Source organism: Perna viridis, chromosome 14, assembly GCF_037379345.1.
Source record: "Perna viridis isolate PV_CMFRI_1.1 ecotype Kerala chromosome 14, ASM3737934v1, whole genome shotgun sequence".
NCBI classification, from domain to species: domain Eukaryota; kingdom Metazoa; phylum Mollusca; class Bivalvia; order Mytilida; family Mytilidae; genus Perna; species Perna viridis.
The window spans coordinates 29,499,302-29,527,275 of NC_142458.1; the positions used below are offsets into that span (position 1 = coordinate 29,499,302).

The window sequence follows — 27,974 nt, forward strand, 5'->3', positions numbered from 1 at the left end:
TTTCAACTGTTTTCGTGATCAATATTACAAAGGCATAAATTGTGTTAGTTTAAAAATATCATATATAATTAATATCACACAGGTAGATTGGCAGTTTTACAGAAATTTAGAGACGACACAGAACTAAAAATAAAGATGGAGATGATGGTGGTAAGTAGCCTTACGAAACTTATTTTCAGAAATTGTAGACCTAAGAAAAAAGATATTCCTTTATCTCTTTTACATCAAAATTAATACGAAGTAGTCAATTATTACATATGCCTGTTATCACTGATAAATCAACAAACAAGATCTCTGATGGAACATAGTGCATTGTAATTTCTTTGCTTTGAAAGTAAGAATTTTCACTGTTTACGTTATAGAGTAATTAAGGGTCATAAACTAGTCAAGTACCAGGAAGATTAAATGGGGTACCAACCTACCTGGTCTTTCCCAAAACTACCATCGGATATAATATCTTAAACTATTGACATTATGCATTTCGTAAGATAAACAACTTTAATATTAATTGTTTTAACTTTTATTTTCAGAAATTGACAGTCGTAGCCGTGATCTTGATAATTTGTGGACTGTTGACGCCATCAGAATCGGGTAAGTAATTTTTACACACGCTTAAACATCCAAAAAATATTGCATATCTAAACACAGCTTATTTGAAGGGAAAATTAAGAACTAACAGGATTCGAACAGCAATAAAAAATCGCAATCCAGATATATTGACTAGACGAAAAACAATGACAAACACAACATGGATTATGATATAACCAAGATAACGTGCACATAAAATCAAAAGTAAATGTGCTACCAGGACTCTACAAAGCATGGATGGAGCAGCTGCATCGGCAGAGTAAACATCTTTTTTTTTAATTAAAAAACCACCAAGTTGATCATAAAACGTCATGTCCATAATTGACGAAAAATGACAACGGACACGTGAACAAACCGCTGATGAACCATAACACCACGAATTAGACATTTTTATGTTTGCACTTTGCAGCTGAAACGAAGCACCGCGATAGGTGGAATATGATGTGGGATTGGGATGACTATGAGTACGACAGGTGCCCCTACAATGATTACTGTAGCAACTACTACGACAAGTGTAACGTAATTATAACGTTTTATATAACGGGTCATTATAATCAGAATTTGTTTCTTGGAACTACATTACAATATAAAGCAACACGGCAATTTGTAACATGCAAACATGTTTTTTTCCTGACAAGTTATTAAGAGGCTGTCTTTCAGAAAACCATGCAAAATCTCATTTTTTATCTAAAAGTCATTTATGCATTGACTGAAAAGTTGTAATGGGGTTGGAAAGTATTAAGTTAAAATCCCAAAAATGCTAATTGTTCTTGTCAAACATTGTTCTTTTTATAGTAACATTCATTTTTATGTATATACATAATTTGTTTGATTTTCTCCCATTTTTCATCATTAAGTTTAGATTATTTTCATCGATAAAAAATGAAAGTGTTAGAATGTTAAATACAAAATAATTTTGAAAAAAGTATAAAATACAAGGTTCTTTTAAGTTTGAAAATTGGCACGCAGCTCAGTTAATGAATATTGTAGGTTTTTTCCTTCTGTTTTGATATGGGTAATTTGGAAGTATGTCATAGCCGAAGTAACGCCTAAAATTGACTATACTTACTTTTAAAAGACCAGTATTGCTTTAAATTACCTATTTGTAAAATGTTCATAACTGTTTATGCACTTGAAAAAGAGATATTTTTCGTTAAAATTAGAAATTTGATAAGCAGCGTTTTTATATAGTATATATGCCCTATGCCAAATGTTATACACTATGTACATTAAAGCGAGTCAACTAAAAGATTCAAATCAGAGAAACACTGTATATCATTTAAATACAAATTGGAAAACAATATTTTATATAAAAGCAATATCTGGCACGAGATTACTGATTAATTAAAATTAGATGTACCCATCCCTTACATTCTGTTCCTTGTTTGTTTGTTTGGAAAATATACATAATCTACGAAATAATAAATCTTACACGGCTTAAATAAGATGATAAACTTGTACTTGCGTATCTTTATATCGGAAGGGTCTGCATCTAACGTTGTCACGAACAAATATCGACGTAATTATAATCGTGGATTGTTATGAAACACTGCTTAACCATTCAAAAAGTTAGCTCTGAGCCTAACGCAGACTGTCTTTTAGTATAAAATTATTAAATTACAAGCATGAAGGAATGCAAGAAGGTGATCGAAGAATTCCTCGTCTATCATTCACTTCATCAATAATAAATGTTATGAGGTTTCATACTTGTTATGCTTGTACATGTACATACATGTAATGGTGATTCCTAATATTCATTGAAATTCTGAGGAATATAATTTATTAATTAAAAGGCATTGCTTAAAATTTAAAAGATGCCAATAAAAAGAGAAATAGATTTTTTTTTAAATCCTACCGGTGCACCTTGTCCATGCTCCCAGTTTTTAGTGGAGTCCGAGTCACATACAAAGTAACAAAACCAAATGAGCAACTCGGACTCCACTAAAAACTGGGAGCATGGACCAGGTGCACCGGTAAGATAGGCGTCCACCGAGTTGCTTATAAAAAAGTCCGGGGTAAACGAACGAGGAAAGAAAAAACCATGACCCGTTGAATAAGTCAGTTTTCATGGTGCAGATTGATACACCACAACGATCCACGAGTTCATGATGACGACCATAAAACAGCTGTAGTGATGGTTTCAATCTTGTAGCAACATAACCCTGTTCCAGACGCCTATTTCTTAGAGTTCTAGATCGAGTTTGCGTAGTTTCGGCAAGCTCTGTTAAAACATACAGGCAGAATACATAAATTTGGTATTCGGTGTTTGACCCCACCCCTCCTCAGCTTATGTTTTGCTATTATATATCAGTGCATAGGAATTACTTATGTAATTGGCATAAAGTATGAATTTGCGAAACTATTTCTAAATTTTCCTTACATACAAAGACACTTTAAATGAGGTAAAGGATCAATGATGAACACCGGAATAATTTTGATTCCTAGCAATTTTCGCGCCACCATGCCAACTCCATCATGCTATGAAATTGTCATTTAATAAATTCCCAGTCACAGCCCTTGTTTCTTTATACTGCTAGGGTGCATCATCATGTTTCCATAAAAAAAATTAAAAGCGTTACTTCGGCAATTAAAATTAAGTTAAAATGTGGCAAAAATAAGGAATTTTTAAAATTTGGCAAATTTTAAAATTTTAAAACCTATTTATAGAGTTTTGGTCACTGATTATAACAATTTGCCTGTTTTTTTTCTCAAAACGCGTTAATTATATTTATTTAGTAAATTAAGTTCATTATATATTTAAAACTTTCTAAATAGACAATTTCTTAATTTTGCATGGTTTTTACCTGAAAATTGTCCTGGTAAATTCTCAGAAAAAAAATGACAACCATATCCTTGCCATCTTGGATTTTACGAAAAAATATTTTGCAGTTTTTCGTTTCACATGGGGTCCTACTTAATGCACATTAAATTTTTAGTAATTGCTGAAATAACTTTTGGACGATTTTGCATACAGCCTCTTCAGATGTTATTATATTCACTGTATTTAGATTAAGTGATGCAATCAAGTTGTTGATTCTTAAATGTTTATATTTTTACAATCATGGAAAATTTTTTGATGTTTTTCGTTATCGCCTCTTCATGAGCATGAAACATTACTACGCTTAAGCTTTCTATTAAAGGAGAGGATGCTCGTGAAATTTCAAGTGGTTTAGTGCATATTGTTAATGTTTTAAATGGTCAATATGTATATTCAGCAAAGTCCTTAAATGATAAATCCGTATCTAATAAAGGTATACTTTTTCACCTATTGAAATACCCAATTTTCATAAACAAACAATTTCAAGGGACCCACAAAAAGGGTGTATAATAATTTTATAAACTCATCTGATATCAAATACGGTAATACCGTATACCGAAGCGTAGCAAACAATACATACATTATATGACATCGCTTTTATCATTTTGTTTTAGTCCGACAAAGGTTACGAAGTCAGATGCACTAAATGCTCATTCTTCCAGACCTGCATGACCGACAAAAACAACATAAAGGATCCCTGTGATGATACATATATATGTAAAGGTGAGGATTTTAATATATTCAGAAGGGAAAAAAACCCATGTTGTTCACAGTTATCAATCAATGGTTAATATATGAGATTGAGAGATTTGAGTGATTAGGCCATTAATTCTCAGTCTAAGTTTGTACGGTGTTGATCATCTTTTCGTGTCTTACACGACCGTCCCTTCGGGGATTTCGTATGTAAATCGAATGGTTATGGGCGGAACCCTCACCGATGAACTGTAAAGGGTGACTGCATGTACGTCTAACGATGTTCGGTAATTTTGATATTACCTAGTATTTATGTCAAATGCTATGATCATCTTTGCGAAGGTTTACCTTTCATCGGTAAAACGGTTTGAGAATTTGTACTAAAAATTCTGTTTTTAACTATACATTTGTAAAGCAGCCTCTCCTCTAAAATGCATATTTTTATATAATCTAACAAAATCTTTGTAGATATTGAAACCTTCAAGCAGGGAAAGGGCGTCTTTGCCATAACAATTATTTTAACATGTGGACTTGTGGTTCTCACTGTGTTGTCTGTCTGTCTGTGCATTGCTTACACGAAACTTGATAAGAAGCTGAAAAAGGCGAACAACAGAACAGTGAGAAACGCTGTGGCTACCAGTTATCCAGGTAGTATTTCGGTTGTCAGTGTTTATTTTTATTTTCAAGATATGTTAACATTATATACGGCAAAAACATTCTGTAGATTGTTCTTTTTTCCTATTAGTTAGAAATATTTGAGAAAGAATTTATAGTGAAATAGCAAATTCATGATTTGAAGAATTTCTTGCCAAACGCATTTGGTTGGTTTTAAAAATAATCTGCAAATACATGCTACCGTCGCGGTCACGAACTATTCGAAAAATAATATCCAAGCAAAATTCCCTTGTTTAATAAGCTTTTATAAACGACGTTGAAACATCCGACAGTATCATTTACAAGTACGCTGATTTATTCATCACTACAAATTGCTAACATTGCTTCTGTTAGCAAATTATATGTTGTAATTACAAGTATTTCTCAACATTAAAGCTCACTTTATATTTCAGTTCTTCAATTTGTTTTAAGTTGCAACGACGTATCTTATAAATCTATTTAGTGCATATATGTTACGTTTTGTTCCAGTCAAGCCATCATACGATGACGTCAGAGATAACCTAGTTTCACCACCACCACCCTACAGAGAATATGAAGGTAACGAAAAAATATAGCAAAACTAAAAACTTTCGATAAACGTCATTTATGACAAAACGTAGAAGTAAACATACCACAGTAGATTAACGACAAAGCTCAATGAATAAACAAACCTAAACTTCTCCTGTTTATATACTTATGTCTTATTAACTTATGAAAGTAGCAAAAGTAAATGATCAACTTGGACTCCACTAAAACTTGGAGCATGAACCAGGTGCACCGGTATGATAATAAAAATATCTATTTTTTAGCAACAGCTCCGCCATTGACATCAACGTTTATTGTATCGAACACTACCTTCAGAAACAACCCGCCAATAGCAACATCAGGTACGTAGATATAGACTACAGACACATGTGTGGAAAATTAAAGACTTTTCGAGAGTAGACATTTGCGTATAATTCTAATCATGAGATTCTTCGTGCGTATAGCCGTTTTTGATTGGGAGAGAACGTCGTTGCCAGAGTTTCATACATGTATAAACTTCGCCAGATCGTTCATACATGCATGAACGCCAGTCAACTTGAAACCAATATGGCGGCCGTGCAGTTCGAAAAAGTGTGGCAACGAACTGATCGGCATATAGCCGTAAGAATAGTCTATTACATACAGGTCAAGTTTGTTTACAGAGAGTAATTTTTCAGCTCGGGGAAAAAAACTTATGACCCAGTCTAACTGAACCCTTAAAAAAAAACCTTGTAATTTTCCTTCCTTCTTGTTATATTTCTGTTGAATTGTTTACACATCGTATTTTTCAATGCCAACTATTACTTCGTCCATGCCGCCTTCACTGTCGTTGTGCAGCCGATTTTGTGCTAATATTCGTGCGCGCTCGCACGTGTACAAAGGAATGTGTGTGTATTGAAGCGTAAACATAAACACAGTGTATCAATATAACCGACTGAGGCTCTAAGAGGGTAACCTTGACTGTTGGATAGAATTATAAGGATTGAACAGCTATTTTCGGTCGTTCATGCATGTACGAACGGATCTCTCCACTCACAAACATTATATAAACGGCCTTGGGCCGTTCATTGAGTTTGGAAGTTCCGGAGATCCGTTCATACATGCATGAATGACCGAAAATAGCTGTTCAATCATATACTATGGACAATGGAGTGTGCAAGAAATCTTTATTTTCGAGTTTGTTTTCTTGTTCCTGGACCGACAACCAACAAAAGGGAACAATGATATTTTCACAATTCCGAAGCGAATTTTGTGAATATCGGTAAACCAGTTATTTTTCGAGCAGCTCCAAGATGCAAAGTTTCTAACCTTTGAGTGTTGACCATCCCACAAGTATCCCAGACTTCTGAAGCATATTCAAATAAAGGTCGGATATTCACACATGATTCACTGTGAATAGTTTTTCAAAGAGATTCTGAGAAAGTTTAAATTTTAATTTTCGAAGAATACCATAGCGGTGATTTCCAACTTCCAGTTTTTCCCGAACTTATCTTTTAATTACGGCATATATTTTATCAGTTCGCTAGTTTTGTTCATTTAGTTAATGAATGTTTGCAAAATAAAAAGTAGTATTATATAATTAGATGTATTTCAATTTTTAGTACTTACATTTTATTGAAGGAATGACAAATGAAGACAAAGGAGTACAGGAGTTACGTGTGGACATATCCAAATAGAGGTATTTTGCAGCTATATAAACAGAAGAACGAAAGAACAATGGTTTTTCAACCAATGCCTTACTGTGACTACATAAACTGTTTTCATTTACAGTGTTGAGGAGACAATTGTTTAAAACAAATACATTAAAATGACACACTTTAATCTTAAAGTAAAAAAAATATATTGTTTTTAGGACATTTTGTTTGCAACAAAAACATCCGTATTACCGGTTTATATCGCCACTACAGGTATATTTGGTCTCCATTAACCCGTTCAAAATGTCAGTTTTCCAACCTCAGTATATATAAACTTTTGTAGAGAAAAAATGTATTATCGAAGTTATTTGTTAAGTTATGCTTGTTTTCGTCATTAATAGTTAATTCGTTGACAATGTACATTATCATGGTAATATGTAGAAGATACTGAACGTGACCCATGTGTTAAGGTACTTTGGACATTATATTGTACACATAATAATCAAATGGTTATTAGCAAGCGAATAATTACAATTATATGTACGTGTTAATTTCATAACTTTTCAATGACGATAATTGAGAATTTGTCGATTTAATATACAGCTCTTACTTAACACATGATATTTTCCTAAATTCAATGTTTGATAATAAAGGAAAGTGGGTTATTTTACTTTGTATTAATTTAAGTAAAGTTAAATAACCAAAAGAGAGCAAAAGTCTTAAATAAAAGTTCTTGTAAAGATGAAAAAAAAAAATTATTTGTATTTGGTTGAAATCATTTCGCAGTGACCCCTATGACATGAAAAAATATAATATTGATTACATTTCCTTCTTTTGAGGAACGATCGTGATTCAAAGTATGCGCTAATATTGTTGTCTACAAATAAATATAAAAAGTTGCGAAAAAGACAACTTGAATTTTTCTTAATTTACATTATTATTAGTTTTATACGGAATAATGAGCTTCTTGTACCAGTTCATTTCCTTCGTGTCTGTTGTCTTTAAAGCATACATTTTCGTTAGTAACAAAGGTCGGTTTTTGTAAATTGTCAATTGTCTCATACTGGTGATCTTGTTCCTCACTGTTTGTTTCTGGAGCATCACATTTGTAATTAGGAATGGGTCGGTCGACATGTGGAGCAAGCCAGTTTTTTCGTCTTCAAATAAAGAAGTGTATGTTACTTCATCGAAAACAAAACCTTTGCAACAATTCGAAAATAGAAAAGTGTGTGTGTGTGTGTGTGTGTATGTGAGGGAGACAAGTTAACAAATATGGCACAATAACAAAATGAAGTAATTAACGCACTAAAGATTGAAAATGTGAACTGATGCTGATTGGTTTTGGCGTTGGATAGGTTCACTATTTTTAACATGAGAAGTCAAACAGTATATATTACATTCTCGTTTTATGTCAATTAAGTAGCGACCTAGTGACTATACAACGTACCTTATTGTGTAAATCACTGCGCCAATGAGGCAGAGACCGCCAATAGAAACAGGAACACCAATAACAGACCCTGAAAGTTTAGTTATCACAGAGTATTAATTTAGACATAAAGCGAACGCACTGACAAAATCGAGCAAACTCTTAAATCGAAATATGTAATGCATTTTATCTTCTAGTATTTGAAATGAATGAACGATCAATTAATGTGAATAGACATAAAAGTCATCAATTTAAGATCAATTGACAGTCATACCAGTCCTATGCACATGCTATATTTTCATTCTACAAGTATAAACAAGTTTACAATTCAGTTATGTTTCTGATACGATAATTCGTCAAGTAGCAGTTCATAAATATAAGACAGGAAACCCACCAAATTCATTTATCTTAAATTGGAAAAAGTTAAGACCACATAATTTGTCTGTCATTTCGAGAAAAAAATCAAAGAATGCACATGAAGTTGTCACTTTGGAAGAGTTATGGTTTTTGAATTGGATGATTTAAGTTGGAAATAAATGATTTCCCCCAAAAACTGATCTGTACATATACAGGAAAGAATATCAACACGTTGAGGACGCTAAAATATAGGGTATGTACACACTAAAAAAAAAAACAAAAACAAAAACAAACAAACAAACAAACAAACAAAAAACATTGTTTGGAAGGCTTATCTGCACCTTAAGATACCTCTACCACTGGTATATATCATGTTGGTTAGATGTTGTATTTTCATACAATAGTATTGAAATTGTAAACGATTGATATTACTACATATTACCTTGACTTGAACTATTCTTCTTGTTTGACTTGAATGTATCTAAAGAATTACTGTGCGTTTCTCTTATATCCGATGTTACTTTTTGAGTCGTCGGTACGTATGAGAGAAAAGATGGCGGTAGAGCTTGGGTTTTATTTGCGTAGTTATCTATAATGGTAGCATTTTTGTTTTAAAGAGAATTACGGAAACCATAAGTGTAATAGTTAAAAATCATACTTGTTTGTTATCTTTATAATTATTTTTTATGCTTTAAAAAAATCTGTTAATACCGAACCCGTGTTTAAAGACATGGTTAACAAAAATATAATTACTGCAGTTTTTGGTAAGTAACATATAACAGCGATGACGGAAATTAATATGACGAAATTTGTCGACACGGAAGTGAAGACTGTGCAAGTGCAGAGTCGGTGCATTGTCTTTTAAATTGTCGATGGATGCGATTTTATTTATAAATTTATATTTATTTATTTAATAATGATTTGGAAATTATTGGCTGTGTAGAAATGCATTAAGCTTTCCCCCAGAAAAGCCTCACACATTTTTCTCACCGAATGAGACTTCGCCCATAGAGCATGGCGATGCACCCTAAACAAAGAATGAATGCCGTCCATTACAGACGTAGCTTAGAATCATAATAGTCTTTCTGTTGGGTAGCTGATATATTTTTTACAAAAGTTTCAATATTTTTCTTACCCTTTATCAAGCATAAATATCCATCCAACAGCATACTACAGCTTCCTTGTGTAAAAACTGATCTCGATTCGCCATTTAAGCATTCCACAAAACTACAATTCCTTGCTTCGTGTATATTCCTGATATCTATGTATCAACACAAGTGGGGAGTTTTCATCAATTGTATTTCAATTCCAAGATACATGGCAAAAGGAAATAAATTTGGTTAAAATATCAAAGATATATATAACCAGGAAATCGGCAAAAAATATCAAATTTACAGATTAAAAAAGGTAAATTAGATTGATTTATAATATCTTAAGCCCTTTTATTACTATTATATCCAAACCTCGGTCATTCTTCTACACTAAAGTTATTATATATAATCTTGTGGCAAGAAACAAATGCTGTTTTACTATGGCCTATGTCGAGCGATACGCCCATATTGTTTACATTCAAATCAAGCGTGAATTTGATTTTTTTTGTCTCCTTAATCCGCAACAAATACCCGATTTACATGTGAATCACGCTCATTGTGACATCGCTACTAGTATATGAACTAAATTAGAATCCGACTGTTGACTGTCTTTGTCCATTGACATATGAATTCGGAACTATAATTTTTTTATCCATACGATATCAACAGAATATAAGTTAAGACAAAGACTCGGGCTTTAGTATATCACTTTTGCAGGAAATGAATATAATACCAAACTACTGTTTTTAATTGAATGGAATTATAACTACCGGAACAAGATAGTAATTCACACAATTAAAGAAGCGGAAAACGGTAAAGGGCTTTTGTAATTGACAATGAATATACAACCGACAACCCTTTGTGCATATTTGAACACAGCCTTTATTCGCCAGCGATGAAGTTGTTTTTGTTACACAACAATGAAAATATCTTGACATTACCAAAAATCTTAATCACACACTAATTGTTTTATTGCAAGCAAATATCATCGCAAATTTGCATTTGACCAAACAATTACATGGCATAAGATACCCTATAATATAGTTATTCAACATAACCTGCTTTGTACTCATAAGGGTCATGCCAAATGAGTCTTGTATTTGTCCATGCTGTATTTCCAATTGGAAGTCTTTCGCAAATTGCACTATAGTTCGACATGATAAAACGGTGTTTCTCTGAGCATATGTGATTAGCATATAACATATTCCCATTACGAAAATGCATCAATATTCCTTCTGAAATTGTTTTTTTTAAAACATCATCATCATTCCGAAATCTTTTTAAATGCTATGGTACAATTTACATGCGATACGACATTGTTATTATTTGTTTTTGGTATTGTGTAGCGCAGTGCGTTAGAAGTATGAAATATACATGTAGCATTGGAGGTGTGAAGAAATTTAATATCTTAATAAGTCATGATGTCAACAGTTCGTGTAAAGGCATGTTAATCTTTGTTATCAGATATTTTACAATCTCTCATCAGTTTGTAGAAAATGAAATCCATAAATTTCGAAATAAATACAATTCAAATTTCATCATTGTGTTAGGAATTTGATTTCATGGTTTGACTGAGCCGCGCGCCACGATAATGATATCTTAAGAACAATTATTCTTACACCGTATTTACACCGTCTCTGTTTGGTAGCATAAGATGATTCGCTGAAATATTTTGAACTATAGAACGACTATAAGGTGCAATTCAAATCATTCCAGTTTTGTTATAAGGGGTTTGATTTAGTCTAAAATTTATCTGTTTATTCGAGATTGCTACTAAATCAATCCACATAACTTACCACAGACTATTGTATGTATAGATTGTTAGTCTGCAGGTATAAGCGTTCCACCATTAGATGTGCATTTAACGTAAATACCAAGGCAACTGGAATTGTGCAACTGTTCATGGAAGTCGACCTGGATATCTTTAATGAATACTATTTTGAATACTATTTCAGATTATGCATTGTTTAATGTTGACATTTATGAAAACCATGTATTTCGATTTGTTGACATTGACCAGAATTTTCGGAAGTGTATTCTAAAACGTTTTGAGTATATGTCATTAATAAACACTTCAAGCATCACATGGTTTATACAGTCAACGAATAAACAAGGGGACCAAGTTTATAGCGGTAATCAAAAGAATGTAATCTAGGGACAACGACCAGACATGGAAAACAGACATACACAACAAAGAACATAAAGTAACTAAAATACATACATACAAAGTAACAAGAGCAAATGAGCAACTCGGACTCCACTAAAAACTGGGAGCATGCTTTTCAAATTGCACATTAAATTAATGAACAAAATCAACTACAAACGTACATATAAACAGAACAAATAGATCACAAGTCTTACTAACAATTTTAACCGTGCATTAAGGATCTGATAACGTTTTTGTTAAATGGAATTTTAAGTATGATGTTTTCGTAAGAACACTACTTAAAGGATTTGGCAGAATTTGGTCAATACTTAAAAAAAAGAAAAAAAATCGGAATTATTTTTCCATTTAAGGGTGTATAGAAAAACACCTCTATGTAGGATTGAGTCAGATCAAAACATTGATACGATTGATTGTTGCTTAAGAAAATTATGCACTCATAAAAGACAAATATAAATTTAAAAAGAAAAAACTAATTTTGCAATTATTGTACATTGTCACTTTTTTAATACAGAAAAAATGTATGCAAAAATGTATTATGAAACCAAGCACACATCAGTTCAAAGTTTACCTGTAACTGTATACACTGATGCAAACCGAGGTTCATCAAGCGGATACGCACATACAGTGTCCTGTAACTTCTTCGATGGCATTTGATTGAGACAGAAACACACAAGAAATTAAAAATTGAATAACTTCACAAGAACAATTAAGGGATAATTTTTCAAACAAAACAAATAAGTGTAAATAGTATGACATTGATTGTGGTTTATAGGACAACTGCGTAAGCATACACACCGTCTACTATTTTTTACGAGGGAAATGACATATTGCACACATTTGTACCATACAAATATATTACGAACAAAGCAAAACAAAGAAAAGTTGTTTCTTATGAGAAGCTGTTTTCGTATAGATCAAACTGGCTTTGTCATATCTACCGTTGTTGTCTCCATTTCAATAGGCTTATCTCAACATTTCAGCGCGTAAGTTCAGGCAACTTTAAACTTTAAATGACGCGTGATATCTTAAATAATTTACTTACTTTTTTGATGAAGCCTATCGTGTTGGTTTTGCAGTGTGATAAACAGTCCTCTATAGAAAGAGTTCGAAGATACGATAAGTTTTCCATGTCAAAACAGCCTAACTAGAAAATAATATACAAATCTAAACGTTAGAAGATCAAGTTATGCGAAAATATCTAAGCTATAATCAACTTACCGAACTGTATTGGAATAGTCAATTGATTGCATGAATAAAGAACACTCCTTTCAAATTAGCTACTGTTTAAAATTGTGGATTATTTTGTTGTTAAATGGAATGCTTGGTCTTACAGACCTAAACCAAAAGGGAAAACACGTTGCATCTACAGACTAAACGGTGATTTAAAAAAACGACAAGAGACTTTTGTTCTAAAGCATGATTTAATGGGTTCAAGAAAAGGTGAGAATCCCGGTTAATCACATTATTTGATTTCAAGTTGCTTAGAAAGACATTTCAGGTTTCTGTCTGTCATCAACATTGAGATCAAAATAATTCTTTTAAAAAGTTTAAATGTCCTTTTGTTTACATTATTATTTGATGTTATTCTGTTTAGGTAAATTAGCAGAATGACAATGACAACTCAGCTGATGTCTTATTGTTCCCGCACTAGTTTAGGTTGATGTTGAATAGGAACAAGAATCATTATAGACAACAATGATTATTGTACGCAGGTTAACTATTTTGAATGCAATGCTCAAACCGGTAGTGTTGATAAGGAACGACCAGAGAGAGAGAGAGAGAGAGAGAGAGAGAGAGAGAGAGAGAGAGAGAGATCGAGAGAGATCAGTCCCGAGCTTAAGATGTACAATTAGCTATGCATGGCGCAGTACTAATGGACAATTTCATAGCTTTCTTGGTGTTTATTGTTTATTGTTTTGTGCTCTTCTCGCATTTAATTTTCTTGCTTTTGCCATTATACGCCTTAACCAGGTAGTGGCCATTTATTGGCCTTCGAACAGTGCTTGATATACATTGCACGAGAAATATAAAATAATTCTATATATTGCATGAATAAAATCCATTATTAGGTTTAAAGTATTCAATACGAATTTGACATATTTAAGATTACTTTCTTTTTAAAGCTTTGCACAATATATGTCGTAATGCAATATTTACTTACGGATGGGAAAAACAATAAAGCCAGAGCAAGAGTGTTACTTTTGGTAGGAAGTTCTTTCAAAATTCAGTACATGTAATAAAAGACTTACCTTCCATTCGTATCCATGATGGGACTTTATGTCCTTCTAACCATAGCTTTTTCGGAAAGGGTTGTTCTAGAGATTGGCAAGAAAAATCAAAACCCTTACTGACAAGTCTTCCATGATTCCGTGTACATTGGCTTCTTGCAATGAACCAATTGTTTTTCATTGAAATCACATTCAACCTGGCTACAATAAATGGAATTCATGGTTAATTAAAAATATATTTTGCTTTTGTAACTGAGAAAATATACGACTGGATATCACCAATTATTTCTAAATAATTTGCAATTAAATTTTGCAACATAACTTATGTAGAATATTTACACAATCGCACAAATTAAAATAATGAGAGTATGTTTCGGTAAAGCATGAACGAAGCAATAGTATCAAAATTTACGCCGTCCAATGATGACAAATGCTATATCCACTGAAATTTACCTTTATATTTCGCATTTCTTTATTATTATTATTTTTAAGATGTTTTTTTCTATGAAAATGCAAATTATGTCTTTCGACGACAGTGTACAATTGTCCCCTAAAATATTGCAATATTGCTAGAAGCCAGAAGAATGTAATGTTGGTAAATAATAACATAGATTAGTATGAACATGAATCAAGTGACATTTTGAAAACGACAATAAACGACAATGCAGCAAATTGAATTAATAATCGAAGTGTATTATTATTGGCTGAAATTTTGTGTTGCCACAATCTATGGTTAAAATAAATCACGAAGTTCACCTTTTAAATTTCAATAAATATTTCACATGATGTGTACCTACGAAGGAACGAGGAAGACTGCAATCTTTATTAAAGAAGTTACTCCATTTTTGTTTCAATGTAGAATTTGATTACCCTAATTGATGTTTTATAATGACCAGTTATTTATAGTTTATAAAATTGAGTTTTGCAATGATGGAAAAATAAAATATTTTGACAAACATTTATTAGAATAATCTTATACGATGTGTTCTGCAGTCATTTATGAATACAGGTAAAATAACCATGTAATTCAAATAACCCTATATTATATCATTATTGTAACAAGGTAAGATGTGTCACTTAACTTAATTGCATACAACATTTTGTATGACGCTTAACCCAATTAATTCGACACCCTTATATTTGTCGATCATAAAGTTGACATAAGCGGTGTCTTTCGACTATGCATTTAAAAAAAGAAATAGTTCTGTATCCTTTGAGTCTTTGATGAGAAAGATTATTCTGAAATGTGCTACAACATTGGAACATCAGAAAATTATTCCACCAATTTACCACTGAAAACATTGTTTTAAATCTCTCCCGGTTTACGAAAAAGAAAGGCAAATAATATGTTATTCATATAAGATTTCTTATTTATCTTCTCGTCTTAAATCCCAAAGAAAAGTGGCACAAAATGTTATGATATTTACCATAAGTTTGTACAGAATTTGTAACGCCGAATAGAAGCTCACAAAGTAGAAGAATGTATAAGTCCATGCTACTATTCAGTCGTTATTACGTCTTGATATGAGTTAAACTTCCTTCATTTCATTTCAAAGCAGCCCTCATGAAATCTATCACAGGTAGTGCTTTATAACAAAATACTGTTTTTGAGGTAGTATAGATTTTAAATAGTTGATATTGGTTGATATAGATCGATAAGTTACCGAACAGACTGCTAAAAGACAGAATAACAAATTCCCGTATTTATTTATTTATTTATGGATACAAAAACAACACGAAACATAACACAATATATTTGAAAGTATTCGAAACCGTCAATTTAAATTTTGTGTCAGCAAAGGTTGAATATACACCTGATGTTGGTATATTTCACAGTGAAAGTGGAAGATTAGACTTGCAAAGGCAAACATATATTTGTCATAAAGGTAATATGTCCTAATTGTATCATATATGAATTGGATAACATATAGGTATGAAGGAAAAGAAGACATATTAGTATCTCTTCACTTTCAAAATTTTGTCGGTAGATGTATGCACCAGTATCAAAATCAGTGATATAACTTATATATTTATTTTTGTAGATTATAGATAATAAAAAAAACAAAACATGTTTTTGGGTGACTGCATAGCATTTAAAAACATTAGACATACGACCCAATGTTTTCTGAGATTCAATGTCGATAAACAATTACGAAGCGTCAACAATAAGAAAATACTTCCAAATCCAAGTACATGACTGAAACCTGAAAACAGAAACAGAATAAGTTGAACAGAATAATAAAAATAATAATACATATATATAATCTGAAGATAAGGAAACAAAAAAAAAAAAAAAAAAAAAAAAAAAAAAAAAAAAAAAAAAAAAAAACAACTAAAAACAAATTAGCAATTTGAACTCTCATGAATAACCGGGAGTGACATCAGGTGCTCCTGAATGGTAAGCATGTCCTGTTCAGCCAGCGGCATCCGCCATATTGTAATTGTTAAGCAACAATAATACAGCTCTTCCACACGAGCCCAAAAGGGGTTCCTTTAAAACAATTCACACTTGAGCGATATACTTTATTTCATCAAAGTATTATGGTGTTCATAAAGTTAATAATGCAATAGTGATGAAAAAATTATTCCACAAATAGACAAATTAAATAAGAAAAATTAGTATAAAATATTGGACAATGCAAACTCTACATGATAAAATGCCTGAACATCTAGAACTTAATATTACATAGGAATAAATCATGCGGAAATTAATAAAATAACAAAAACAAAAAACATCTGGTTAAGGAATAATCAATGGAACATATATATATATATATATAGTGGTCTAGGGCGCTGGACTTAGTGCAGGCGGTGTTGCCATAGATGTCACAGCGGTACGAGTTTGAGTCCCGCGGAGGGAACGACCACAAATTTGCTTCGCAAATTTGATAGTTCTAACATCGTTGGGAATTTTTCAGACCCTTCTGTAAGTTTACGTTATCTTCCCTATATCAATTTGATCCGATGGAGCAGTGTAGCGAATAGTCGTCACATTCTGAGACGTTGTATAAAATTGATTTGTTGGGATATGCATCATTAATTTGATCTTCTATCCTACATAATAACACCTAGATGAACTGTCCCGTACTACCATACATCGTGTACTAAGTTACAGCCCTAGACTATTCCTACGAGGAGGAATGACCCGGCCAGCGAAAGCTATATTATTAGTGGTCTAGGGCGCTGGACTTAGTGCAGGCGGTGTTGCCATAGATGTCACAGCGGCACGAGTTCGAGTCCCGCGGAGGGAACGACCAAAAATTTGCTTCGCAAATTAGACAGTTCTAACATCGTTGGGAATTTTTCAGACCCTTCTATAAGTTTACGGTATCTTCCCTGTATCAATTTGATCCGATGGAGCAGTGTAGCGAATAGAGTCGTCACATTCTGAGACGTTGTATATATATGTGTTTGGGTCGACAAATTTTGATTGCCACCAGATAGAAGGAAGGGATGGGTAGGGTAGGGTCGGGAAATTTAGCCTCCTGCAGCGGATCGCAGTTTCCTACTCCTATCGAATACCACAGCAGGATTCTTTAACGTGCGAGGAACGTGGCATCTTTCCCAACACGGTGCACCACTATGGTTTGCTGTCAGGTTTTCCGTATTATATCCTGACAACCCCAGCATGTAACACGACAGGGGTATCCCATTCCACCACCAGGGGCACACATCACAGTTGCTCTGTGGGCAGAGCGCCTAGCCCCCGGCTAGGTTTCTGGGTACTATTTAGTCGCCTTTTTCGACAAGCTTAGCGCTTCTGCAGGCCTATTCTTTTATCACCCGGATCTGCACGGGGCGCATAGAAAACAGATACATACAACAAAGAACATGAAAAAACCACAATGACACATACAAAGAAACAAAAGCAAATGAGCAACTCGGACTCCATCAAAAACTGGGAGAATGGACCATGGCCAGTTGCACCGGTAGAAACACCAACCGTCTTGCTAATAAATTATAGTGGGAGATGTGAAAGAGAAAAAAAATATGGTACGGTGAACAAAAAGGTTCTTCGCATGGCCCAAATAAATACACGGTAACGATCAACGAGTCGAGTTCACGATGACTACCAAACAATTACTATAGTGATGACTTCAATCTTGTAGCAACATAACCCTCTTCCAAAAAACTTAATTACAATAAGTCGAGCATGGCACAAAAAAATAAAAATAAAAATAAAAATAAAACCGCGTAGTTGCGGCAAGTTTTGGCATAACCTATGAAGTGTGATCTAAAAACTCAATACACAGTTGCTAAAGGGATTTTGCCACACATCAAAAGAAAGTTGACATGATGGTATGAGGAGTCATCGCGTTTGTCGTTTAGTGTTGTTATGAGTGTAGGTCAATATATTAGATATTAGATTTATAAAATCCCCGAAACTAAAGCTGTTAAAAATTTATACGTCAGCTATATCACAGGAACTAAGATTGAAGAATCTGGCTGAACGATGTTCCTTTTTTTGGATCAGTTCAGCTACATAAGATTGAAGGAATAGGTTAGCGAGTATACGTAGCGGGGCAAATTCTTTTCTCATTGGAATACCGATCATTTGATCATCTGTGCGCCCACCACACCAGCCAAATATGTTGTCGATAAAAAATTCCAACACTTTGATAACATATTCGTATATTTGGAAGAGGATTTTGAATCGTTTTTCTTTTCAAAGTATGCAAATCTCTGCAAAATACTGAATATCTTATTTGTTTGAGTCGGGATTATAAATTAGTTGCTCCCATACAGTAATTTCATAGTGCTTCACCACTACAGCTAGTAAGTTCTGCAGCCCTTTTCACAAAAAATCGTAAGAGTAAAATTAGTCGTAATTGTGACGTCACAATACTTAACTCTATTATGATATCATAACTTACGACTAATTTTACACTTATGATTTTTTTCTGTGAAAAAGACCGCAGAAAGTTGTCAATCAGGTAGGAATCAATTGAAGATATATTGTCTCATCTATGTGGTAAAACTTCATATCGGCCAAAAGACCTTATTTATAAGACAGTGTTATGTTAGTTATAATAGAAATTTAATGTTTAAAGATGAGTCAATTAAATGGAGGACCACCTTTTTTCATTATTCACAGAAGTCGAATAAAATTGTTTTTTTACGTGTAATTATGTCCTATAGGCTGCGGTAGTAGGAGTGATAGAGCGGCATTGATAGTGACGTTGTCTTTTTCGAATATTAAGTAGTTTTTGTGGCCAATCTTTTCTATCTTTCGGAATTTATCAAATAAATACAAACGCATCGTCAAAAGATTTACTAGAAAATTTATTTTGTTTAAATTTCATATTTGACAAACATTAATAATAATGTAGTAATATGCTTAGCACTATACGTATTGCAGTGTTTTATTATCCCTAAAACATGGAAGCTTCATTCCTTACGATAGAGCCTCTTGTTGATGGAGTGGATATCTCTTTCGATAGTTATGGTTTTAATTACTCCCTGTATACAATTCATTCCTTGTAACTTTAGAATCCTTAAAATACTGAGACTTCATATCTTGTATTGCACATGAAAGAATCTCTTGACTGTGGATTTGGCTTTCTATTTCGATAGTTATATTTTAAATACTTCCGGTATACAAATTGTTTTTAGATTAAACTCTTTCTATATTTTTATTCTTATACTACTGATGAGATATTTCTTTTTGAAATATGTGAACAGCACATCAGTATATGCGCATATTTATATGATGGCTATTTTTGTTTTTGTTTCAGCTCCGACTTTGTAAAAATATATCAAACAGGAAACTGAAAATAATGTATCAACAAGTCCGCACGTCAGAGATAAGTCTAAATGGCATTATTATCTTTGTATTTTTCTATCTTGATCATTTTTTTATCGCAGTTGTGACGGGAAGTAATCTTACATGTCAAGCTGTATTGTTTAATGCCCTTTTTCACACTTCTTATTAAATTATGTACATATATAACAAAAAATGTCAATATTACAAATGTTTTCAATAGTAGTTAATATGATAGCTTAAATAAAATAATTTGTCATTTATTAGCCATATGGTGCAGTTATTCGTGAATGTAAATATAACAATACAAAACTTGCAACAAGTATAATCATCCAAATGACTTCAATTATTTCCAATCCTATTCCACACACATTAAATAAAAAAGAACGTACCCCTTCAATCTTAAATAGTACACTTATGTCTAACTTTAATCCCGCACTTGAAATTTAAGAATGAATGAAAAAGTTTATTGATTATGACGAAAACAAGTATGGTGTATATTTCAAAGAGACAAACATAAAACCGAGGAAAATAGAACAAGGCCACACATTGATCTTCAGTGAACCACTGGGAAATCCTCAAAGCTCCGGACAGGCTGCAGATGGTCCCAAAACATCATTATACACAGATACAGCAAAAGAGTTGCCCCTATATACTCATATAACATAAAAAATAAACAATAGGGGAAAACGAAACAAGCCATACAGAGGCTAGAAATTCCTCACTTGGGACAGGCACAAAAAATGCGGCTGGGTTTAAATACTTTGGCGTGATCACATTGCATGTATCTTACTATTAGCAAATCTACTAACTGTTCATAGAAGTAAGTATTAGCGATATTAGATATGTTTATTGTATAGATTTTCTGTGTCAAAAATATATAATAAGGAGGGTCTTTAGCTAGTTTAGTGTAATCTCTATAGCCAGACTGTTATTTCTTTAAATCAAGGTTACTGTTTCAGGAATTGTTCAAATTTAATTACTGATCTATGTACGGATAAGAAAAGGTCTTATAGTAACTGTGATTAATTAGGAAAAATGCAGCAATCTATATTGCCAAGGCGCATCGTTTTTTTTTCCTTTGAAATATTGACATTTTGAAAGTACTTTTTCAAAGTTAATATTAAGAGCTTCTTAAGAGGACCTGTATGTATTTTCATGTACATAAATTTAGCAATGTAGCAAACAGTAGAATGTATCAAATAAATAATTTGTACATTTATAGAAACATAGAAATAAAACCATCGACGAATGTTCAAGATTTTGCAAATTAAAGCTATTGGTTATGTTGTAAGTATATGCTAACAATAACATGCGTTAGCGGTACGAAACTGTTATTAATTAATACAGTTCTTTGCTTCCGTTTTAAAAACAAAATTATCTGTCTTGTCTTATAATGGGTAATATAATATATGTGTTCAGTATTTAAAAAATGTCCTTCATTAACATTGTTAAATCAAATCAAGGGAACCAGGATTCAAAATTCAAACAAATGTCAAGGATAACAACTAGACAAGACATCAGGTACATACAACAAAGAACATCAATTAACTCAATTAAGGGGGAAAATAATAAAATAAATGAATAAGCAACCGGACTCCACTAAAAAAACTGGGAGAATGAGTGTGGTGCCTCGGGCCAGTTTGGTAACTCTGTGCTTTTCTAGAAACACCCATCGAGTTGCTCATAAAATGCCTCATCCAGGGTAGAGGAAAGGAAAACTATGATACGGCAAAGCCATTGGTTCTCATGGTGACATGGAAACACTAAAATGATCCACGCGTTTACGATGAAAACCATCAAATATTTGTAGTGATGACTTTAATCTTGTAGTAACTCTACCTTGTTCCAAGAAGTCTAATGCGGTTCAAAAACTCCTCGTAGTTATGGCAAGCTCTGACATTACATAAGAGCTGTTGTGATATGAATACTTCAAAGGAAAGTTGACGATGAATTTGTCGTACAGTTTGGAGTGGATTTTCCTTTTCCATCGATTTCTAAGAATTAGTCAGTAACTGAGGCATATTTTATAGTGTCAGTAGTGTCCTTAATCTCAAGATCTTTGATGTAGATGCAATATAATGTATAAAATCCCTGATTGTTTAAAATGTAATCTTTATAGCGGTAAATGAGATCAAACTATCTTGCTATACGATGCTTTCGTTTTTGGTCAAGATCAGCTATAAGGTAAGCATATTAAAAGTGAATGAATATGTCTTTGAGTAGCTGAGCACAATTGATTTCCATTGTAATGTAGACTGTCTGCTGAAACAGACTTCCATCATGCTGGACATAATTATGCATTGTCTATCAAATAAATTCCATTGTTTGACAACATGGCCTTCGATATTTTTTCATAGATAACTAAGAATTATTAATGTCTAAAATTCATATTTCTTCCGGAATAATGAACAATCCTTAATATTTCGGGACGGCCGCTGTAACTGCTTTGATAAATTGCATGCAAATAGTTTTGTTCCAGACCGTCTGTGTCTTTCAACAAAATAAAATATTCTGATGCTCCTTATGTCACTTTATTATATCTTGTGAAAGGTGAGACATATTAAAATATATCTATAAAAAAATTATTACTTTTCGATTAAAATCGCCGATGATTTGAAAATGACCACGTTTTGATAGAAAAAAAATATTTTTATTATGATTCTATTCAAACTACTCGCGTATCTATACTTTTTTTGTAATTGTAAACGTTTGTCAGTTTTAACTTTATGAGTTTTATTACGTGTATGTTATTAAGAAGAAGTAAAAGTTATCTCAAACTCAAAGTACATTCTAAGCTAAAATCTCAAAAGGAACAGTACCAAAATAGACAACATCAGAAACAGAAATTATAAACAATTAAATACAAAAACACACATTAATTGTGAATTCTTTTATATAATGCACCAACAACGTTTGAAAATATGGAATTTTACCATATGTAATCCATTTTAACAGCATAGACCATAGACTGTCAAGACATAGACTCCACCAAAATTATATGCCCAATGATAGAGTTTCTTGTCAAAACCTTTGAAAATCTTTTCAATGACTGTTTCCAAAAATGGACCTTCTATATGACGTGAAAGTTATTATGTTGGTAGATTTTTTGTTTAAATCAATGTTCAAGAAATGAAAAAAAACTGACATTAAGAGGCTATGAATAATCACAAAACAAATTTAAGTCTATTCGCCTCAGCCAACCTGTACTTATCTTAAAACTAAGAAAATCCATATAACAAATGACAATATCAATATCACCGGAAAGTTTGAATCAACCGTAATGGTCCTGACTTGTTGGGGCATTTCCAATGGTAAAGTTGAGTTAAACCAGGTCCTATAGTTATAATCAGTACAGAAGATATATTGATGATATCATAGAAATACTTTCATATTGAAATATTTTCAATAAGATCGGAATTTCCGAAACAAAAAAAACTTTGTAGGCAGCGTATGATATGTATTTGTTTATGACATTGGTTCCAATTTAACGAACATGTTTTCATTGGAGTCTTTAATACCATAGTTTTTTTCATGAAAAAAAAAGAGGTCACCGAGTCAATACTTCGTTCTTAATGAACAACATGTTATTCAAGTATAATGTGGTTTCTGTGTGTATTCTTTTAACTGTCTAAATGTTGTTAAGACTTAGTGTTTTTATTGTAGTTTTAATTTTTGGGATGAGTGCTTTATTAGTTTTGGAAGTCTTTAATATTTGGCTCAGTGGAGAAAAAAGATAAGACTGTTTAAATGATTGATGATATTGTGGTAACACAATATAAGACTTTGTTTTGCCTCAAGTTAACATAGATTTCAACATCAATTCAAGGTAAACATTAACACATGTACTATAAATTTATATGCTACTGTTTTTCCTATGTATTCAATGAACTTAGAAACTCCTAATCGGATTACCAATCCAGGGTCGGATAGCAAAATTGTCAACGGCACACAAGAAGCTGAAGGAAAATGCTCCGATTATGTCAAATCAAGGAATTTGTGTTTAGAGAAAAATGCAACCAAAGCAATGTATTGGACTGGAATCAAACGTTTTCGACAAGACCATTACATTGATGGTAAATATCTAACTGTTGACTTTTCAATAATAATAACAAAATGATTTAGAAAATGTTAAGGTCTTTTCACAATTTAAGTTTACAACGCCATTCAAACATCAAACATGTAATTTTTGTACATGACTGAACACCGTATACTTTTCTTTATTTAAACCTAACTTGGAAATGGTTATGATAATGCAACAACATATCATCGTTTTGTGTTTTTTTTTATTTTGAATATATAAAAATATCAGATACGTTGTATATTATTCATATCTAATTTCTTTGCTCCATTCTATATTTCCAAAATGTTACCATCAGTAGATATTGTTTGTTTGGAACTTGTGTAAACAACAATCAAGAGATGGTAATATCAAGACGTGAATGTACAGCGAGGATGAATGGATTTGTTTGCAATTTGAAAGGTAAAATTGTTATGATACAAAAACATTTTAGTTTATAGTAGCACTATGAAAAAACATTAAGTTTTAATTTAGGAACAACCAACAAACCTGCTACCAAACCAGGCAAACGATCACAACAATCAACTAGCAGACAGTATGTACTAACAAGTACACTCCGAAGAGACCACGAGCAATAATATTGGTAACCCTGAATATTGATTTTGAATATGAACGTGATCATTAAGACATATTTTAGTCAAGGACTAATTAAACTGTTAATAAGTAGTCTGTTAAGTGTTTGTAATTGAAGATGAAATTTGCGATACACGAGACTACCTTGTTTTAAAATCTTATACAATAAGTATATATCTTGTAAGAGTGTAACCAATATGGCCTCACTATATACGAACCCAACAATGACAACGGCTGTTAAGATGTTTACATCAATACCTTTAAACTCCGGTTTTAAAAGCCTCCCAAAAATGGCTTTTTTAAACTTTAACCTTCCTTTAAAAATAATGGAGCTCCCAAATAATTGTTTGTATGTAATTATAATACATATGCAGTTATACGAGATAAAAGAAAAAAAATCCTATAAGTAACATACACAGCCAAATTTGCCACATGTGGAAATTTTATGTCGCTTGGTTATGATTCTCATATGTAATATTAGCTTATTAGCATATTATTATCATATGTCTGTGAAATACATAAGATTATCATGTTATTATGATGTGATTATCATTTGTGTCACTTTATATGATTTCTCATATGTGACACTTGTACTTCTGTTAATGTGGACATTATAAAACATGGGATAATCCTTATCAATTCAAGTTCATTAGTGTGTGACAATATCGAATAGCGTATACTTTTCGCGTGGTGCTAATTTAGACGTATTTTAGTGTTATTTTTCCGCCAAAATAACCCACCGTACGAAACGAAATGCTTACAAAGTCATTTGATACTTATGCACACGAATACATTTTTTGTATCTATATTTCAAAGTTTCTATTAAGCCGGTGTCAAAATTATGGACACAGGATGAAGATTCAGGTACGATCTGTTCCGATTAAAAAGTTCCTTGTTTCTGAATTTTCAAATATCTAATAAATTCTAATATAGTATTTCAGGAATAATAGCTGGACTGTCTACGACACTCGTGTTCCTCACTCTAATTTTAATAATATATTACTAAAGGTACAGAAAACTTATCCATTTTGACAATTTAAAATACAAGCTTTAATTTTGATATTTTACAAAAATGTAACATCGTCGCATATGCCTATCGAACAGTTTTCATAATTTCATGAAAAATTTCTACTTGAATTAAATATTGACCCTGATAATTCGTTTAAAAAATTGATAATACACAAATACACAAACTTAAAGTAGATACACAACTTATGCATAGAATGGTTTTTGATTATTGACTCTCGATTTGTACATTGAGAAATTTTCAAGTTTAGTTTCAATTTTCCATACCGGAATTCCAAATATATAATGTATTGAAGACTGAAGCCCAATCTGCATTTTATTGTTTACTTCCTGGATCTCAAAACGCTGCGTTACAATGCAAAATCCTATATTTTTTGCTTTTTTAACACTTTTATCATGTAGAAATATTTATTTGTTCTGTTCATTGGCATTTGTACACAGAAACATGTTTTACTTATAATTCTGAATTCAACGTTCTATAAATGACAACATTTCCATGCATTTGAATGGTAGATTAGGAACCATTCTATGCATTAAAGCAAATAGGCCTACAGTATAATTATGATTTCGTGTTCGTGTCTACAAATGAATTAAATAAAGTTTGAAAAGGAAGAGTAAAAGAATATGATTCACAATGTGTCCATTAAAGATTCATATATTCAATAAATTTGCAAGACTGTCGATAGAAATGCTTCGTATGATAGAAAGTTACTTCATTGTTCATTATTTACTACATCGTTCACCAAAGTCTTCAAACATTACAGTTTTTATCTTTTCTCCTGTTGTTCCTCCTGTTTATCGTAATCATATACTAAGTTCAAGCTAAATTTTAAGTTCAACTAAAACTAACGTATTGAGTTCTCAAGTGGTGTTTGTTAAAACTTTAATCAGATATGACATTTCAAGAACTTCCTCCATACCTGTATCACCCATACAAAGAAGTAAAGATCATTTCAAGATCTTAAATACTAACCTTTCCCAATTATCTCATATATGATAACTAGATTTCTTCCATTGTACCTTCGAAATGGGCCCCGTGCAGGTCCGTGTGTTAAAAGAATAGGTGTTTGTTAAAACTTTAATCAGATATGACATTTCAAGAACTTCCTCCATACCTGTATCACCCATACAAAGAAGTAAAAATCATTTCAAGATCTTAAATACTAACTTTTCCCAATTATCTCATATATGATAACTAGATTTCTTCCATTGTACCTTCGAAATGGGCCCCGTGCAGGTCCGTGTGTTAAAAGAATAGGCCTGCAGCAGCGCTAAGCTTGTCGTAAAAGGCGACTAAATGGTGCTCAGAACCCTAGCCGGGGGCTAGGGCGCTCTTCCCACAGAGCAACTGGGATGTGTGCCCCAGGTGATGTAATGGGTAACCCCTGGCGTGTTACATGCTGGGGTTGTCAGGCTATAATACGGAAAACCTGACCGCAAACCACGGTGATGCACCGTGTTGGGCAAGATGCCACGTTCCTCGCACGTTAAAGAACCCTACTGTGGTATTCTCCCGGAGTAGAACCATAGGGCTCCACCACAGGAGGCTAAATTGCCCGACCCTACCCACCTCTCCCTATTTCCAGTGGCAATCAAAATTTGTCGACCCCATTATCCTTGTGCCCCATTCCTTTTTTCATTTCATCATCATTTTATGTTCATTTTATCATCCATTTCATGTTCATTGTCTGAATATAGCTGAAATATTGCTGCTCGGACGTTAAACCCCAACAAACAAACAAATAAACCTTCGAAATGGTTGAGCCGTCAACATGTGAAAGTTTCTAACATAGGGCACGTTGATATATTAACGGTTTTTTAATCGTTTAAATTCGTTTGTATTTTGTGACCTGTTCTTTGTCATGCTGTTCTTTTGGGCATTGTGTTTTCTTCAGATTTTCTCTTTTTGTATTTTTTTTTCGGTCTCAACTTAGTTTTGGATATAATTGTGGTTGGGTTAAAGAACTGTGCTTATTTAAGTACACCTTCCTTTTGCTGATGTAAGTTAAGGGAAATATTTGTCCAAGAGTTTATAAATAGATCGACAGGTAACTGATGAATCAATAATTGTTGAACCTTTTTCATGTAATACTATTACATAACATTCGAAAATAAAGTTTCCCATACAAGTATTAACAATACTACGAGTAATACTTACAAATAACAACTGGAATAAAAAGGAATACCCTCAGTCATTCTTCCTAGTAACAGTGGTATTAGTTTTCATGTTATATGCTTGTGAATCTAAGACCACACAGTCTGAATTTATATACAAAAATTCCAATCATATGTATTGCAAAGTTCGATTAGCTGTACACGTGTTTAAGGAGTAACCTCTCATCAGCAGTATTA

General features: G+C 32.6%; 2 protein-coding genes across 10 annotated transcripts; one reads left to right on the top strand and one right to left on the bottom strand.

Moving 5' to 3' along the window:
* LOC148598926 (uncharacterized) lies at positions 1-7,582 on the top strand. 2 transcript variants are annotated; one of them, XM_088561530.1, is made up of 8 exons: positions 1-150; positions 531-591; positions 998-1,107; positions 4,021-4,129; positions 4,568-4,747; positions 5,243-5,311; positions 5,581-5,640; positions 6,899-7,582. In XM_088561530.1, exons 1-8 carry the CDS (start codon positions 136-138, stop codon positions 6,952-6,954), a joined length of 660 nt encoding a protein of 219 aa, XP_088417656.1. In that variant the 5' UTR covers positions 1-135; the 3' UTR covers positions 6,955-7,582. The 2 variants fall into 2 exon arrangements, with proteins under 2 accessions (XP_088417656.1, XP_088417655.1); XM_088561529.1 differs by having other exon boundaries at positions 5-150; positions 5,563-5,640.
* LOC148598927 (uncharacterized) lies at positions 7,081-27,942 on the bottom strand. 8 transcript variants are annotated; one of them, XM_088561524.1, is made up of 10 exons: positions 27,781-27,942; positions 14,203-14,382; positions 12,996-13,093; positions 12,522-12,645; positions 11,583-11,708; positions 10,845-11,021; positions 9,831-9,956; positions 9,138-9,284; positions 8,360-8,429; positions 7,081-8,069 (listed from the first exon to the last, which is right to left on the bottom strand). In XM_088561524.1, the coding sequence occupies exons 6-10, from the start codon at positions 11,008-11,010 to the stop codon at positions 7,859-7,861; spliced, it is 720 nt and encodes a 239-aa protein (XP_088417650.1). In that variant the 5' UTR covers positions 11,011-11,021; positions 11,583-11,708; positions 12,522-12,645; positions 12,996-13,093; positions 14,203-14,382; positions 27,781-27,942; the 3' UTR covers positions 7,081-7,858. The 8 variants fall into 8 exon arrangements, with proteins under 8 accessions (XP_088417650.1, XP_088417646.1, XP_088417649.1 ...); XM_088561520.1 differs by lacking the exon at positions 27,781-27,942 and adding an exon at positions 15,609-16,185; XM_088561523.1 differs by lacking the exon at positions 27,781-27,942 and adding an exon at positions 15,609-16,185 and having other exon boundaries at positions 11,583-11,720.
* Between the last annotated feature and the right edge of the window lie 32 nt (positions 27,943-27,974).